This window comes from Mobula hypostoma, chromosome 3, assembly GCF_963921235.1.
Source record: "Mobula hypostoma chromosome 3, sMobHyp1.1, whole genome shotgun sequence".
In the NCBI taxonomy this organism is placed as follows: Eukaryota; Metazoa; Chordata; class Chondrichthyes; order Myliobatiformes; family Myliobatidae; genus Mobula; species Mobula hypostoma.
In genome coordinates, this window is record NC_086099.1 from 167,195,336 (window position 1) to 167,212,732 (window position 17,397).

General features: G+C 38.8%; 1 protein-coding gene across 1 annotated transcript in view; it reads left to right on the plus strand.

Moving 5' to 3' along the window:
* The window catches only part of LOC134344376 (inactive phospholipase C-like protein 2), a 241,387-nt gene that overhangs the window by 197,114 nt on the left and 26,876 nt on the right, over nt 1-17,397 (plus strand). The window contains exon 4 of the mRNA XM_063044061.1: nt 12,366-12,441. Within this exon, the coding sequence (XP_062900131.1) occupies nt 12,366-12,441 (76 nt within the window). The remainder of the gene's footprint in view (nt 1-12,365; nt 12,442-17,397) is intronic.

Here is a 17,397-nt window from a genome sequence, read left to right on the forward strand (position 1 = left end):
ATACATCTATTTTTAAATTATATTATTTAATATGTATTTTCTCTCCTCCATCTCCCTAACAAATATATCTCTTCATGCACAAACAAGAGAAAATCTGCAGATGCTGTGCTGCTATCTCTTCATGCTTTGCTGCTGTGAATTTTAGTCACTACACATTCTCAGCTGTCTGTCTAAATATCCTTGAAATCTTTTTGGTTTACTCTATTTTTAAGGCGGTCTAGACACTTTTGTATTATCTGGAACATATCCAAATCATCTCCTGTGGCTTCTAAATCATTAACTTGGATCAAAGCACAATAAAGTTGCCATCAATTTTGGGAAACTGCTAGGTATTCCTTTTTACAATTTGCAAAACAGCCCATCTTAACAATCCTCTCTTTTTAGAGAGAAAAATAAACTGCAGATATTGGAAATCTAAAATAATAACAGAAAATGCCAGAAACACTTATCAAGTCATGAAGCATCTGTGGGAAGAAAAACAGAGCTATCATTTTAGGTCTATCCTTTAACCAATTTACTATCCATGTTACAACTGCCCATTTCTCTACTGGACTTTGCTAATAAACCAAATATCTGGCATATTGTCAAACATAACATTTGTGAATAAATTACGAGTTACCTAAAAATGGGGTTTGAGTATGTCTCAGACTCACCATCTATTTACCCAAAGACGACATTTCTAAATAGAGAAAAAAATTCTCACCTATAAATGTGCCACAAAATTTTCAAGAATGTAAGTGGCTGTTTGATTAGTAATCAAGGCTCTCTTAAAGTCCTTACTGGGAATTTCTATAGGAAGCCTCTAAATTAGCATATTCAAAATGGTGAAAGACTTGGAGCAATTTAGTGACACTATTATCTAATTTTATTTCAATGTTCCATTGAAGTCACTGGGCCAATTGAATTTTATTTCTTACATCCTTCACATACATGAGGAGTAAAATCTGTATGTTTTTTTAAAATGTCAGCATCTGCGGGTGAGGTGCCAGAGGATTGGAGGATAGCTCGATAGCTCATGTTGTTCCGTTGTTTAAAAAAGGCTCTAAAAGTAATCCGGGAAATTATAGGCCAGTAAATTTGACGTCGGTAGTAGGTAAGTTATTGGAAGGAGTACTAAGAGATAGGATCTACAAATATTTGGATAGACAGGGACTTATTAGGGAGAGTCAACATGGCTTTGTACATGGTAGGTCATGTTTAACAAATCTGTTAGAGTTTTTTGAGGATGTTACCAGGAAAGTGGATGAAGGGAAGGCAGTGGATGTTGTCTACATGGACTTCAGTAAGGCCTTTGACAAGGTCCCGCATGGGAGGTTAGTTAGGAAGATTTGATCGCTAGGTATACATGGAGAGGTGGTAAATTGGATTAGACATTGGCTCAATGGAAGAAGCCAGAGAGTGACAGTGGAGGATTGCTTCTCTGAGTGGAGGCTTGTGACTAATGTTGTGCCACAGGGATCAGTGCTGGGTCCATTGTTATTTGTCATCTATATCAATGATCTGGATGATAATGTGGTAAATTGGATCAGCAAATTTGCTGATGATACAAAGATTGGAGGTGTAGTGGACAGTGAGGAAGGTTTTCAAAGCTTGCAGAGGGATTTGGACCAGCTGGAAAAATGGGCTGAAAAATGGCAGATGGAGTTTCATAGAGACAATTGTGAGGTATTGCACTTTGAAAGGACAAACCAAGGTAGAACATACAGGGTAAATGGTAAGGCACTGAGGAGTGCAGTAGAACAGAGGGATCCGGGAATACAGATACAAAATTCCTTAAAAGTGGCATCACAGGTAGATAGGGTCGTAAAGAGAGCTTTTGGTACATTGGCCTTTATAAATCAAAGTATTGAGTATAAGAGTTGGAATGTTATGATGAGGTTGTATAAGGCATTGGTGAGGCCGAATTTGGAGTATTATGTGCAGTTTTGGTCACCAATTTACAGGAAGGGTATGAATAAGGTTGAAAGAGTGCAGAGAAGGTTTACAAGGATGTTGCTGGGACTTGAGAAACTCAGTTACAGAGAAAGGTTGAATAGGTTAAGACTTTATTCCCTGGAAAGTAGAAGAATGAGGGGAGATTTGACAGAGGTATATAAAATTATGATGGGTATAGATAGAGTGAATGCAAGCAGGCTTTTTCCACTGAGGCAAGGGGAGAAAAAAACCAGAGGACATGGGTTAAGGGTGAAGGGGGAAAAGTTTAAAGGGAACATTGGGGGGGCTTCTTCACACAGAGAGTGGTGGGAGTGTGGAATGAGCTGCCAGATGAAGTGGTAAATGCGGGCTCACTTTTAAAATTTAAGAAAAACTTGGACAGGTACATGGATGAGAGGTGTATGGAGGGATATGGTCCAGGTGCAGGTCAGTGGGACTAAGCAGAAAAATAGTTCAGCACAGCCAAGAGCCAAAAGGCCTGTTTCTGTGCTGTAATGTTCTATGGTTCTATGGTTATGTCTCCGTCTAAATGTGCAATGTGCAATCATAGTAATTTATAATAACTTATAATAAATAGAACAGTCAATGTAACATAGAATACACTCAAATCAGCGTGAGTTTATCAGTCTGATGGCCTGGTGGAAGAAGCTGTCCCGGAGCCTGTGGGTCCTGGCTTTTATGCTACGCTACCATTTCCTGGATGGTAGCAGCTGGAACAGTTTGTGGTTAGGGCGACTCAGGTCCCCATCAGTGAACTCAGGGACATCCTCATTATGGAAGACATTCCAGCCGATGTCATTGAAGCAGTCCTGCAGCATGGATGCTGTCTGGTCGGACCAACAGCGGACGGTTTTAACTATGGCCGCCTCTTGTTTCAGCTTCTGCCTATATGTCGGCAAAAGCAGGATCGAAGAGTGATCTGATTTTCCAAAAGCTGGGCGAAGGAGAGCTTTGTAAGCGTTGCGGAAGAGAGTGTAGCAGTGGTCAAATGTGTTATCTCCACGAGTACTCACCTGGATGTGCTGACAAAACTTCAGAGAGACTTTTGTCAACGACGCTCGATTAAAGTCACCGGCGACGATGAAGACAGCCTCTGGGTGTGCAGTCTCCAGTGTGTTGATGATCTCATACAGTTCCTTGACAGCCAGGTCAGTATCAGCCTGCGGCGGAATGTACATCGCTGTGATGATAACAGCTGTGAACTCTCCAGACAACCAGTAGGGCCTGCACAGCAGCACCAGGTATTCCAGGTCTGGAGAACAAAAGGGTTTGAGTGTTTGCACATTCCGGGGGTCACACCAAGCATTGTTGACCATGAAGCATACCCCTCCTCCTTTACTCTTCCCAGAGAGGTTTTTCAACGTGTCCACCCAGAACAGGGAGAATCCAGCGGGCTCGATGGTATGATCCGGTATCTCCACTATCAACCAGGTCTCCACGAAGCACAAAACGTTGCATTCCTTTGTTTCATGCTGGTAGGAGGTTCTGGCTCTCAATTCACAAAGCTTGTTGTCCAGGGACTGAACGTTGGCCAGGAGTGTGCCAGGGAATCAATAACCTGAAGGTTCCCTTTGTTTCAAAAAAGAAAGAAAGCATTAGCATAGTACCTGATTTAAAGCATCCTGATGTATGTTCAGGATAGGTATCCAGACTTCCTTGAATTAAAACTTGTAGATGTTTTGATGTGTAGTTGCAGGACAGTACTGGGGATGTTCTCAATTGTGGATTGCTGTTAGTCAGGTTTGAAGTTTAAGAAGTGAGTGACAAAGAGAGAGATATCATTAAATTGAAGCAACATCACTGATTTTTTGAAAATTATATCTTTTCATTCTTAGCTTCAAGTCATTGAAGTGGGTCAAAGTTACCGGAAACAGCTAAGATGTTTCAAAGATGCATCATGAAAATTCTGAAGATGTTACAGGTTGCACTTGGTTGCATTGGATGGTCTAGACTCGTCTGCTATGGTTCAGTAAAGTAGGAATCTACCTGCTCCCCTGTTAATGAATTCTAAAGGCCATTCTGATCATATTTGAAAATCACCCACTCCTTTATCAATGGGTTCCTCTGAAGTGATGCAGATCTCACTGCCAGCATTTCAAATGATATATTAAAAATATTAGTTGCCTTTTTTCTTTCTTTCCTAAATATTTATAAATTCTCTTGCCAATTTTCATAACTGTGCAGGATTTTCTGATCCTGTTCCAATATTCTCAATCACTGCTGTGGCGATCTCCGATTCTTTCCTTATCACTCTCATCTCCTTGTTCCTCTCATTCTGTTTGCATCTACCCCAGAAAAAAATAAGCACCATCAAATTGTTTTCAACTTAACATTTGAAATCTTAACCTCCTAGTCTTCTTCTCTCTTGTGGTCACAATGATGTTGCAGCTTTTGATTTAGTCAGCCATTTCCTCTAATCCAAAGGTTCCCAACCTTTTTAATGCCATGGACCGGTACCATTAAGCAAGGGATCTGTGGAGCCCAGGTTGGCAACCCCTGCTCTAATCCATCTTTGGTATCCTTTTTCACTGTAAAACTGCAATTTCATTTGAGCTAGGCATTCTCCTAGTACTGCTCTCAACTTTGGGCAGAGAGCTGAGCATATGTTATGGATATGCTGAGTAATGTATTGTTCAATCTGTATAGATTATTTCAAATACTAACAAAGCCCTGCTCTGCGCTTCCACAATTGCTTCATACTCTGGGATAATCCTGGTGAACAAGAAAACAAAAGAAATTTACAACACAGAAGGAGACTATTCAGTTCATTATATCTTTGTTGTTCAAAAAAAGTGCTTCCAAGACCTGTCCTAACACTGCCCTAGATCATTGATACTGCAAGTCACATTCTTTGCAGTGACATCCAAGCATTTTTTAAATTATGATGAGTTCCAAGACCCTGCCATTCTTTGTGCAGAAGTATTTTTCCTCATTTTGTCTCTAATCTTTCTATTATTAAGCCTTGGGTTCCTTTCTAACCCCACCAGATCTACACTGAAATGTTTATTTTTCCTGCATTTACTACTCTTCACTTCTAACAAGCACAAAGGACCCATGGATTTTTTTCACCAAGCTAGGACAAAGTGTTTAGTTGTCTCTATTACTTCCTCTCCATCTTTGTCAACTCAGCCTGCACTCACAAAGTGTCAGTTTGGGTTGACAAAGGGCAGAAGAAATTAAAAGCAGCAAAGTGTTTCTGAACCCTGAAGTTTATATACAGAAGCCTCAAATACGAATCTATTGAGGAAATTTTAAACTTTTATAAAACACGGAGCTATTGCAACCAGTTCTGGTCACTAGATTTTAGAAGGACCTGCCCAAGGGAGGAGACACTGCCACTGTGTAACTACAATGATATTTTCCCAAAACCTCATTGAAAATATGCTTAGAACCATTCATGGCCATAGAAGCTAGACCACAGAATTCTAAGTAAGAATGACTGTCATTCAGTCAATGTCGATATCAATTAAAAATGTTCTGCTTCTGCATAGATCTGCACAGCGTGTTCACTTTTCTCATAGTCATAGTCATAGTCATAGTCATACCTTATTGATCCCGGGAGAAATTGGTTTTCGTTACAGTTGCACCATAAATAATAAATAGTAATAAAACTATAAATAGTTAAATAGTAGTATGTAAATTATGCCAGGAAATAAGTCCAGGACCAGCCTATTGGCTCAGGGTGTCTGACCCTCCAAGGGAGGAGTTGTAAAGTTTGATGGCCACAGGCAGGAATGACTTCCTATGACGCTCTGTGTTGCATCTCGGTGGAATGAGTCTCTGGCTGAATGTACTCCTGTGCCCAACCAGTACATTATGTAGTGGATGGGAGACATTGTCCAAGATGGCATGCAACTTGGACAGCGTCCTCTTTTCAGACACCACCGTCAGAGAGTCCAGTTCCATCCCTACAACATCACTGGCCTTACGAATGAGTTTGTTGATTCTTTTGGTGTCTGCTACCTTCAACCTGCTGCCCCAACACACAACAACAAACATGATAGCACTGGCCACCACAGACTCGTAGAACATCCTCAGCATCGTCCGGCAGATGTTAAAGGACCTCAGTCTCCTCAGGAAATAGAGACGGCTCTGACCCTTCTTGTAGACAGCCTCAGTGTTCTTTGACCAGTCCAGTTTATTGTCAATTCGTATCCCCAGGTATTTGTAATCCTCCACCATGTCCACCCTGACCCCCTGGATGGAAACGGGTCACCAGTACCTTAGCTCTCCTCAGGTCTGCCACCAGCTCCTTAGTCTTCTTCACATTAAGCTGCAGATAATTCTGCTCACACCATGTGACAAAGTTTCCTACAGTAGCCCTGTACTCAGCCTCATCTCCCTTGCTGATGCATCCAACTATGGCAGAATCATCAGAAAACTTCTGAAGATGACAAGACTCTGTGCAGTAGCTGAACAGCTCAATATATTAAGCTCTTACCATGAAGTAGGATTCCTGAAATCTCTGTCATGTGCCTATTAAGTGAAGTGAGAAAAAGAAATATTCTCACAGATGCATCATAAATAGATAATCCTCTGTCATTGAAGTGTCTGCATGCAGCAAAACCACTCCAGCATGATACTTTCAAAGAAAGGTCATTAATGACCTCTTCGTTGAAGAGAGTAATTTCTCATTTATATTCACTGCAACATTTTTCAATTTGACACTTAGTAGTCAATTTTTTTCAAAAATTAGATATAAAGAGCTATGAGTAAATTTAATCTTCTGTTTATTTCAGTGGGGTATTTTATTTAATTAATATTTGCTTTGGCCTCATTAGCTAACTAAGTTTGATAAGTTACTGGGGGAATTTAATTCTGTCAGTGGAACTGAATTAACCTGTATTAAAAGCAAGTTGGAATTTATCTGAAATTTGGTGTACAAATTTGGTTTTGCACAATTAAATGGTAAATATATATGAAACAAACCATACTTAAGAAATATATTAAGTATTTATTATCTTTATATCCAACTTCGAGAACTGTGAAAAGAAGGCTTCCAGAGCAATGGTGTCAAAAATATTTACATTATTAGTTTAGGCAAGGGATCAATGAATTTATCCAATTAGCAGATTAGTTCCCAGATTTGAAGGGTTAATCCACGTCTTGTTTAAAATGGGTAATCTCCAAAACCATAACAATTGACCTCACAACCCTAAAAAAATTACTTATTTATAATATTAATAGTCATTAGTTTTAAATTTGATTCTCTTGTAAATAACACAAGTTTATTTTTTGCATTAGTTAAACACTTAATTAAAACTGCTACTATTAAAACCATTTACTGATGTCTTAAAACAAAATACAGAGAGTGAGTAAAAGGTGCCAGGCACATGCTGATAGGGGTGGGAGTGGGAAGAGTGGCTTTTGTTAGTTTGCTAATCTGAATTCTTTCAATAGACAGATTCAAGATAAAGTTCAGTTTTACTTTTGTAATTTAATGTTTTTAAGAATTAACGAATTCCTTGAGCTTCACATATTTCTCTGGTAGTGCAACCTATTATCTCTTCTATGTATTTTACAGAAATGGTGTTTCTAGGTTATTTTTAGGAAACATTCAGGATGGACAAGAATGGTAATCTGAAATAAAGAAAAAAAATCAAGAGTTATAAACTTTAGTTTTGTGTTGCTTTCAGCTAATAGAAGTTTGTTTTGTTCAGAGGTACTCCTTTGAAATGGTTGAGGATATTTCAGTATATTTAATGCAGGTTGTTACTGTTATTAAAGAACATACTGTATAGTGCTTCACTGTTGTACCCAGCATGGTCTAAAAACAGCATTGCAATGGTTACCACTTAATACAGTATATTTTAGTTTTATAGTAACAGAACAGGCAAATCAGACAACATCTGTGGCGAGTAAACTGAATTAATGTTTCTTCCAGTGAAGACTTTATCTGGACTTTACTTTTTGTTTTCGTTTCAGATTATCACCATCTGCACACTGTGCTTTTAATTTATATTTTAAAGATGTTAATTAAAAGCTAACTATTGGCCAGGACGCAGAAATTCCCCTGTCATTCTTTGAAATAGTAGCTTAAGTGGACAGACAGAACTTGGCTTAACATCATACAAAAGACACCTCTGTCAAGTCTGTGTTTGCTTGATATGAGCTAGGTTGTTATTTCTGTATGCAGTGGCTTGCTCTATAACACTTTGTATGGCATTCCATTTATGTATGCTATTTACTTGTTTTTTGGGTGGCAGCTTGGAGATAAATCTCTACCAAAGGAGACGTAAGGCCCATCTTCCCTTCACTAGCCTGCAGAACACCCTTGGGCAAGGCCTTAGCCTCCCTCCCCCTCACCGATCACAGTCACATGAAACTGTGGGAGCAATTGGTCGCTGGTTGTATAAGCAGCTGGTGCGGATCACAAATCCTGGTTGAGCAACCACTGACGCCAGGCAGACAATCTCTGAAGAGTATTGATAATGGCTGGGGTCACCCGTCTTGTGAAGACACTGCCCAGAAGAAGGCAATGGCAAATCAATTCTGTAGAACAATTTGCCAAGAACAATCATGGTCAAGACACGACACATAATAAATGAATGGACCTACCTGTTTGGGGACAGCACACCCAAGTCAAAGCAAGGTCATTTCCCATGGTGGCTGAAATGCAGATAGAAGAATAAAGGTATATTGCATTTACTGTATAGCAAAGTATTGGTGTGCAAAACTCGACTCTGCCTGCTGCTATCCGACAGGAGAGAATGAAGTGCAGAGCATAAGTAATCACTGTCATACATCAGTGGACAGCAAACTTGAGAAGTTGCTGATTCCCTTAGTCATTGTTCAGAAAGAGCACCATGGAAATCATCACATTAATGACTGTTGTGCCTCTACGTTATGGCAGCTGCCAAACTTCAGCAGAGAAGTCTCATGCACTGTTCCACACCAAGGTTCAGGGAAGAGTACTGCACCTTAGATATCCTGCATGTTTGCAGGCACCAGCTGTCAGACCATGTCGCTTTTCCGGAAGATACAAAAGCCTGGACACACGTATGATAAGATTTACTGTTTACTGCCTCTTTATGACCTTGCACTTTATTCACTACCTGCACTGTACCTTCTCTGTTGTTGTTCTTTATTCTGCATTTTGTAACTTTACCTTGTACTACCTCAATACACTGTGTAATGATCTGATCTGTATGAACAGTACGCAAGGGAACTTTTCACTGTATCTCGGTATATGTAACAATAATAAACCAATTCCAATTCCTCAAGCAGCTTCTCTTGCCCTCCTTGCTCTCTGCTTGTTTTCCAACTCATGGTGCAGTCCATACAAATACTGGAGAGCTTCAGTTCATGCCATAGTACTCTGTAAAAATTTAGAACCTTTAAAACTTTACATTTTAAACTGAAACAATTACTTTTTTTCATTTGAGGAAGCCCTTAGTTAAAGATTACATGAATGATCAAAATAGTTGGATGATGCCTGTGTTCTAAAAGATTTTAGAATTTAAAAAAATTGTTTCAGCGCTATGAACTGCTTTATAGTTCTGAGAATGAATCATAACAAGGGGTGAAGCAGTAAGTGAAGATGAAAGGAACAATAAAATATGAATGACAACCAAATAAACAGGAAAAAACATGAATTGGACCACTAAATACCAAACAATTAACTTATACCAGGCAAAATACCCAATCAATGGATAGAAATGGGAGTGGGGAACATGATTAGGAAACTGGCCATTTGGAAACAGGTTGAAACCTGCAAGAGTTTCAGAAGTCAGCCAAGACAACATGGAGGTGGAGCAGCTATAGTTTATTAATAGATTTAAACCTACGCAGAGTTAATTTTCACAAGAGACACATTAGCAAAACTACATTGCCAGGTTTTGCTGGGAAGAATTACAGTGATGGGATTCTCTTTTGACTGTTTTTAAGAGGAACATCAGGCATTTTTTTAATATCTTGTCATAATTTGTGATATTCCAGCTACTATGATGGATTGATAATGAAGTAAAGTTTTCTTCTCATCTTGTGATTTGCCTCTTTTTCAACCGATTTTGTGAATGATTGATATTTGTTAAATATTGATGTTCATCTGGATCTCATCAAGGACTTCCTTTCTGTTATTCAGAGCATGGATGGCTATGCTGGAAGTTTTCATCAGTAGCACACTAGAATACTTAGCTCTTCCAGCTTGTGAGATACCTAAGCAATATGTACAACCATCCCAGCTTTATCTTACAAGCCCAGTGAAAGTCCAACACTTCCTCAGGAACCAAAAGAAGCACTCCTGCTCTTTAAGGCCCATGAAAAGTCCTCCAAGTAGAGTTTACCAATAACCTACATAGACTTGTAATCAAATAATAACAGGACAAGGAGAGGAAGCTCATTGGATAGGAAATGTTGAGCATAGTATGCCCCAAACACTGGAAAATAGGACTAGCTCAAGTGGACAACTTGGTTGGCATGGGCAAGTTGGGCCAAAGGGCCATTTTCAGTGCTGTGTAACCACGTGGCCTATTCTCATGCAGGCTGGAAATACTCATCAGGGTAGGCAGCATCAGTCATGAGACAATTAAAGGCAATATTTGAGGTTGATACCTGAAATAAAACTGGTAAAAATTTGTTATTTAACTGGTTGCTAGCCACTCTAACCCAGCCTGGCCTATGCGTGAGTACAATGTGGCTGCATCCAAAGGCTGCTGTTGTCCCTTCCCCATCTGCAGAAAGAAGAATCTGAGCTGAAGTTAGAACATGAACAAAGAACAAACAGTACAGCACAGGACAGCTCCTTAGTCCCTCAACTTTGGCCAGATTAATTAAACTAGTGGTTAAATGCCTCACTAAGTTAATCCCTTCTGCTCCCATGATGTCCATATATGTCCATCCTCTGCACATTCTTAAACACTCCTGTCATGTTTCCACCTCTGGCACTCACCACTCTAGCAGACACTCACCACTCTCTGTGGAAAATAAACTTCTCCCACACATTTCCTTTGAACTTACACCTTTTAACTCAAGTTCATACCCTCCAATATTAGATATTCAACCCTAGGAAAAAGATGACAGCTGACTGTTCCATCTATGTCTCTCACAATCTTATAAACTTCTGTCATGTTTCCTCATGGCCTCTGCCACTCTGTAGAAAACCACCCAGCTTTGTCCTTGTAGCGGCATCTTGATAAACCTCTTATGCACCCTCTCCAAAGCCTCCACATTCCTCCCAATAACGGGCACCCAAATTAAATGCTGTACTGCAAATGCAGCCTTACTAGAGTTTTGTAAAGCTGCAATAAAACTTTCTGACTCTTGAACTCATGTCTTGACCAATACAGGCAAGCATGCCATATGGCTTCTTTACCACCCTAACAACCTGTGCAGCCATTTCGAGGGGGAGTCCTCCCAGTTGACACTCATGAGAACTGCTGCAGGATTTCTTCTTAGCAGATCACAAGCCCCTGCCCCCACCAATGGCCCCTTCACATCGCTGTAACATTAAAGGTGAAATGAGAGAGGAGGGAGACAAGAAAGGAAAGCAAGGGAGGAGGGAATATAGAATGGAGGGAGGTGAACGTATTCATATGCTAAGGCTGGCAGTGACTCTGAGACCATATTTTCCAATGTGGCTCACGGGTGACTGGTGACCACTCCTGACCTTTGAAACAAAATGAAACATCTCAGAGTGATCTTCCTACAACCACTGGCAACTCGCTGATGAGGCAGACATGCCCTTCCTTCAGTAAGGTTTCCCTCCCCAAATCACATCTGCAGCATTCCCTGCCCACAACCTGTCCATTACATTTAAAATACAGAATCAAAAACAGTAAGTTGAATTCGGAAGTGGAAATAAAGTGATTGTTGAAGTTTCACTTTTGAACTGAACAGAAGTATTCCCCAAAGCCGACATTCAATATCTCAGATGTAAAAGTAGTAATGTGTCGTAAGTAGTAATAAACAAATTGAAAAACAAACATGAATAAATTAGTTTATTAATACAGAAGGAGTGTTCTAACATTGAGGAAAGAAGAGAAAATATGCATTGTTGCCTCTTCTGTTTTTGCATAGAGAACTACTTTGAATGCTGAAAGGAGAAGGCAAGGGAGGGAAGACATTAGGTATGGTGTAAATAGGAAAGGATGATTCATTGAGTGTACATATTGGTGGCATTGAGGTTGAGGGAACTGTCATAGTTCTGAGAAGTTTGGGAAGGCATGAAACCAGGATGCACCTGCTCTACTAATGGTCTCTCCCTTGCTCTTTTACCATCACCCTAAAATTCTTGCGACTGCATTTATTTTACAGTAAAGCATCATTCAGGGGCTGGAGATTGTGGACCTACAGTCAGAGTCACAGTTAAAATGGTGTGCACATCCTCATTATATCTTATACTGTTATTTTCAGGCAGGAATGGTTTTAAAGTGACTTAAATGTGTGGGTCAAGATAGTAATTCACTTTGTGTTGTTTTTATATATTGTAGATGATCCAGACAACCAAAGCTCTGCTAGAAAATGGTGATGGAGTGTGTGAAAAAATAATGCAATGTCAAAGAGTAGGTATGTACAAATTTTTAAGTTGCTTCCTTAAAATGGTTTTACTACCTGCATAACAATTGAATGACTATTTGTGTATTTAACAAGTTTTTATAATGAGTATATTTTAAATAATTAGCAGAGTTAAGGGTTGAATTAGATACAAACTAAATAGAACTTGTAATTCATAATATGCAAAGAAAGCATGTGACAGCAATTAATTTTCATTAGGAGTTTGAGAAGACTTGGTATGCCACCAAATACATTAGCGAATTTTTACAGAATGGAGAGCATTCTAACTTGTTTCATCAGCATCTAGTGTGGAGGGGCTACTGCACAGGATCAGAAAAAGCTGCGGAAAAATTGCAGACTCAGTCAGTTCCATCATGGGCACTAGCTGCCCAGCATTGAAGACGTCTTCAGAAGGTGATGTTTCAGAAAGGTGGCACCTATCATTAAGGATACCCATTACCCAGGACATGCCCTCTTCTCATTGCTACCATCAAGAAGGAGGTACAGGAGCCTGAAGGCACACACTCAACATTTCAGGATCAGCTTCTTCTCCTCTGCTATCAGATTTCTGAATGGACAATGAACCCGTATACACTGCCTCAATATTATCATTATTTTTTTTGGTTCTATTTTTGCACTGCTTACTTGATTTAATTGTTTAAAATATATTTCTTTTGTAATTTAGTTTTTATATTATTATGTATTGCAAGGTACTGCTGCCACAAAACAACAAATTTCATGACATATGCCAGTGATATTAAACCTGATTCCATTATTAGCTTACAGTGATGGAAGCAATGGTCTGAATAAATTGTTTTTGCAGTATCAGTAACTGAAATTTAAAATGGTGTCTCATCTAACAAAAAATCTCTTCCTATCACTTTGAATCCTAACTTGAATGGGGCAGTGCAGAAAGCTTGCTCACAAGTAGACAGAAGTTAGATTTTTCTAATGACTCTGTTTACTGAAAAACCTTCAATTATTCTGTCAAGCTCCCATAGAATGTTATATACTTCAATAGGATCCCTCTTCCTTCTTGTAAACTCCAATCAGTATAAGCCTAAGCTGCTGAACTTTGTTCATCCTCATCATGCCAGGAGTGAACCTAGTTAATCATCTGCATTGCCTCCATTGCAAGCTCATCTTTCTATGAAACCAAATTTCCTGGTGTAGTCACAGTAGCATCTATTAAGCTACATCAAAATTTTCATACTTTTATACTCTGTGCTCCATGTATAAAAGACTATCATTCTGTTAGCCCCCCCCCCAATAATTGGCTCTACTTTCATGTTAAACTTTCATATTTTGTGTTCTATGACCCCCCCACCAAACCCTATGTACCATAACATTTTGTCTCACTCCATTTAAATAATGATCTTCTTTTTCATTCTCCCTTCCAAAGTGAATAATTCACATTTTCCTCCTTCTTCTCCAGCTGCCAACTTCTTGCCCTTTGTAGGAGCTTTATGCCCTCATACCACCTGTTTACAACCTCTCTACACCCAAACAACCCAAGTGCAAATCTTTTGACAACAGCTAGGGATATTAAAATCAGCTAACTGAATAAAACCAGAATAAAAATCTACCATGTGTTGAAACGACCATTATATATCAGATAGACATAAAGATAGATTTAGTTCACTAAAGTGAATCAAGGAAGGAAATCTGTGGTTCTTACCAAGGCTGATCTGTGTGACTGAAGCACACAGTTGGATTCTATGCTACCCTCCAGTAAACCATTCACTGATTGATCCACAACCTCAAGTGTATCAAGTACATAATATATTCAATAAGTTAGTTGTATTGGTTCTCCATCTGGAAAAGAACAACGACTTCCCTTTTTATATGTTCATGAGTGGTGACTTGTGCAGCAGCAGGTGCAAAAAGATTACAAAATGTTATGTTTGGCTGCATTTCACTACCCTTACGTAGTTTGAAAGTGTTAACAATTATGAAAAAAAATATTGAATTCAGGCTGAGGAAAAGCATTAAGCTTCAGTGATTCCATAAAATATTTTAATACCAGCACTGCCTAGCAACACGCATTGGTTTACTGCATCTTTTTTGTTCATGGTAGAATCATTGGGTACAATATTATGGAGTTCAGAATGTATCTTAATATTGAAGAATGTCATTACATCAAAGGACATCCTCTTACAATTTGTATTTGTATTGCACCTTCCATATAGTAAAACAACGAGGTTTTCCCACAGGAGCCCAATCAAACACTTTTGACATAGTGAGACTTGTAGAGAGAAGTTGCCAAGTGCTTGGTCAGAGGAGGGGGTTTGAGGATTGTGAGAAGAGGAGAATGTTGGAGAGATTTTGGGAGGATAGCTCAGAGTGTGGGCCTAGATGTGACTTCTTATAAGGGAGCAGTTCAAATCCTCAAGCTCAGAATTAGAAAAGCACAGAGATTTTAGAGAGCTACAGAGCAGCAGTGCAGAAAGGATAATAAAGTGTTAGATCACTGGACTAGATCAAAATGAGTTACAATCCTTTAGCTGGATATTTAAAAGTCAGTTAATTTAATAAATCCATAATAAAAGCCTGTTATCAGTAGCGATGACCATAAATCTGCCAGATAGTTCTAAAAACACATTTGGCTTATCAATGTCCATTAAAGAAGAAAATTTGTAGTCCTTACCAAACTAGTTTAAATGTGACTGCATCTTACACCAAGGAAGCTGATTCTCAATAACCCTCCAACAAACTGCTTATTGTTTTGATCCACTACATCAAGAGATGAGAAATAGCCTCCCAGTTGTTACAGCTGCCTAATATAGGCAAAGGTATACCCATACCCAGTTGATCATGCAAAGACTTCCTCATAAGTGAAAGCTGCTTTACAGACCAGATCACCTTTTGTCCTCAAGCAGTGTCTCTGATTACTCCATCGAGTTATACAAATACATGTTGTCCCACAGTCAAGACCCATTGTATACTGTATGTATTCAGGAAGGGGTAATTAGAAGGCTATCTCTGGAACCCATGATGAATCCTAGAATCAACTTAAGTGTGAGTAAGAAAATATTCTGCATATTATTACCTTCAAAGTGCACTCTCCAGCTAATAAATTTGTTGCTACCCTTGTTAGCATGGAAGAATAAGAGAGCAGAATGTTCTGTGCCTGGGGTACTTCAATGTTCACCAGTAAGATTGACCACTATTACCACCATGTTTAACCAAACTGCCAAAGTCTAGCAACACCGAAGAGGCTGGTGTCCTGTGATGAGTTACTCAACTTTCCACACAAGTCAGGAATGTGTTGGAATTCTCTCCATTTGGTTGGATGCATAGAGTGTCCTGGGTTGTAGCAAAATATGAAAAATATCATCATTCCTTCAACATGCTCCCTCCTTTTGGAACTCTGTAAGCAAGAGCACTTGTAAAGAGCACCTCTCCTCAGGAATTGCAGCCATTCAGAAAAGGTGGTTTACCAGCACTTTTCCAAAGCATTTACAGATAACTGTTAAATGCTGGCCTTTTCAGTGTTGCCCACATTCAGTAAATCAATAAAATAATGCTACTGAACACTTGAAAACATGGTTAAAGCTTTTAAAATTAAAGTTTGACCAGAATAAGTGAGATGGACAAATGGGACTTTGTGCGTGTCAGATAAATTGAAAGTTCAATTGGAGCAGGCATAAACAAAATAAACCATTGGTGCAAGGAAGTGATGCTGTAATTGTGCCATATGTTATTTAGGCCACAACCATACTTTTGCTCACTACATTGTAGGAAGGGCAGTGAGCCATGGGAGGATTATAATGAAGATTCAGTACAAAAAAAGGACATTCTACTGAGCCTGGGAGATATTGTAGACACGTTCAGTTATGAAGAATTCTAAGTGGTCAATCATTTTAGGTTGTTTTTACATGTTGATAAATTGGTATCAGGAGGTCATAAACCAGAATTATAGAATGAATTTCATACTAGGAGTTATCAAATGAGAAGGGTCTTTAAATGTGTCTGTGCATCTCCCATACAAGGCCCACAAAGGCTTATTGATTGCATGCACACTTTCCCAGTCAAACTATCTTTCTGAAAAGAGAGAATTTTATTCTGTATCTCAAATTTTTGGGTAGCGACTTGTGAATTTTGTAGTTGCGAGTTCCCATTACCTGAACAGCCTTAACACAGAGATTGCCAATATTGCGGTGGGCATCATCAAATAGATGAGTAATATATCTGAAAATGGAGCAAGAAAGCACAAGAATCCTTATCCCCAAACCATACAAAAATGATATTGCTTGCAATATCCCTCATAATGAAGCCCCAGGTTTGAATGATTATTCCAGGAAATAAATCTGCAAATATTTTCTCTCTCTTTTCCATTCCTACTCCACTCCCATTATTCCCTAATCACCCCATGCAAAAGATTGGAATGACTTGTTTTTGACCTGAAATGAATTACAACTGAGGCTACAATTGACGCAAGCTTTAATAAAAGTTAGAGGAATAGATTAAATACTTGCAAAAGAAGAATACAATAAACATGTTAATGGAAAAGAAAAATAAATTAATTTAATTTAGATAGTTTCAACTGAAGAACTAGCATCAGTGCCAGACCAATGACCCAAAGCATTTCATTAATGCACAGTAACATTTATGATTCTGTAAGTCTGCAGGGATTGCAGTGTGAGGTAAATGCCTTCAGCGCCAAAGATATTGAAGGAAAATCAAACATAAAGAAGTCTAAACAAAATTAATTTATTGTGCTGTAATTGTAATTTAAATGTGGTCATAGTTTGTGTCCTTTACCAAGCTGTTGATTTCGTTATTCAAAGATTTAGAGTATGCTCTTCCAGCTTAACTTTCACTTTTCAATTAGTGGAATATTTCTGATGCAGTCTTGGGTTTATGGAAGAAGCTTAATATAGAGGAAAAGATGAAATGCAAATGGAATATCAAAGAATGAACATAATTAAAAAGATCAAAATATAGGCTTATCAAAGGTTAATAAAA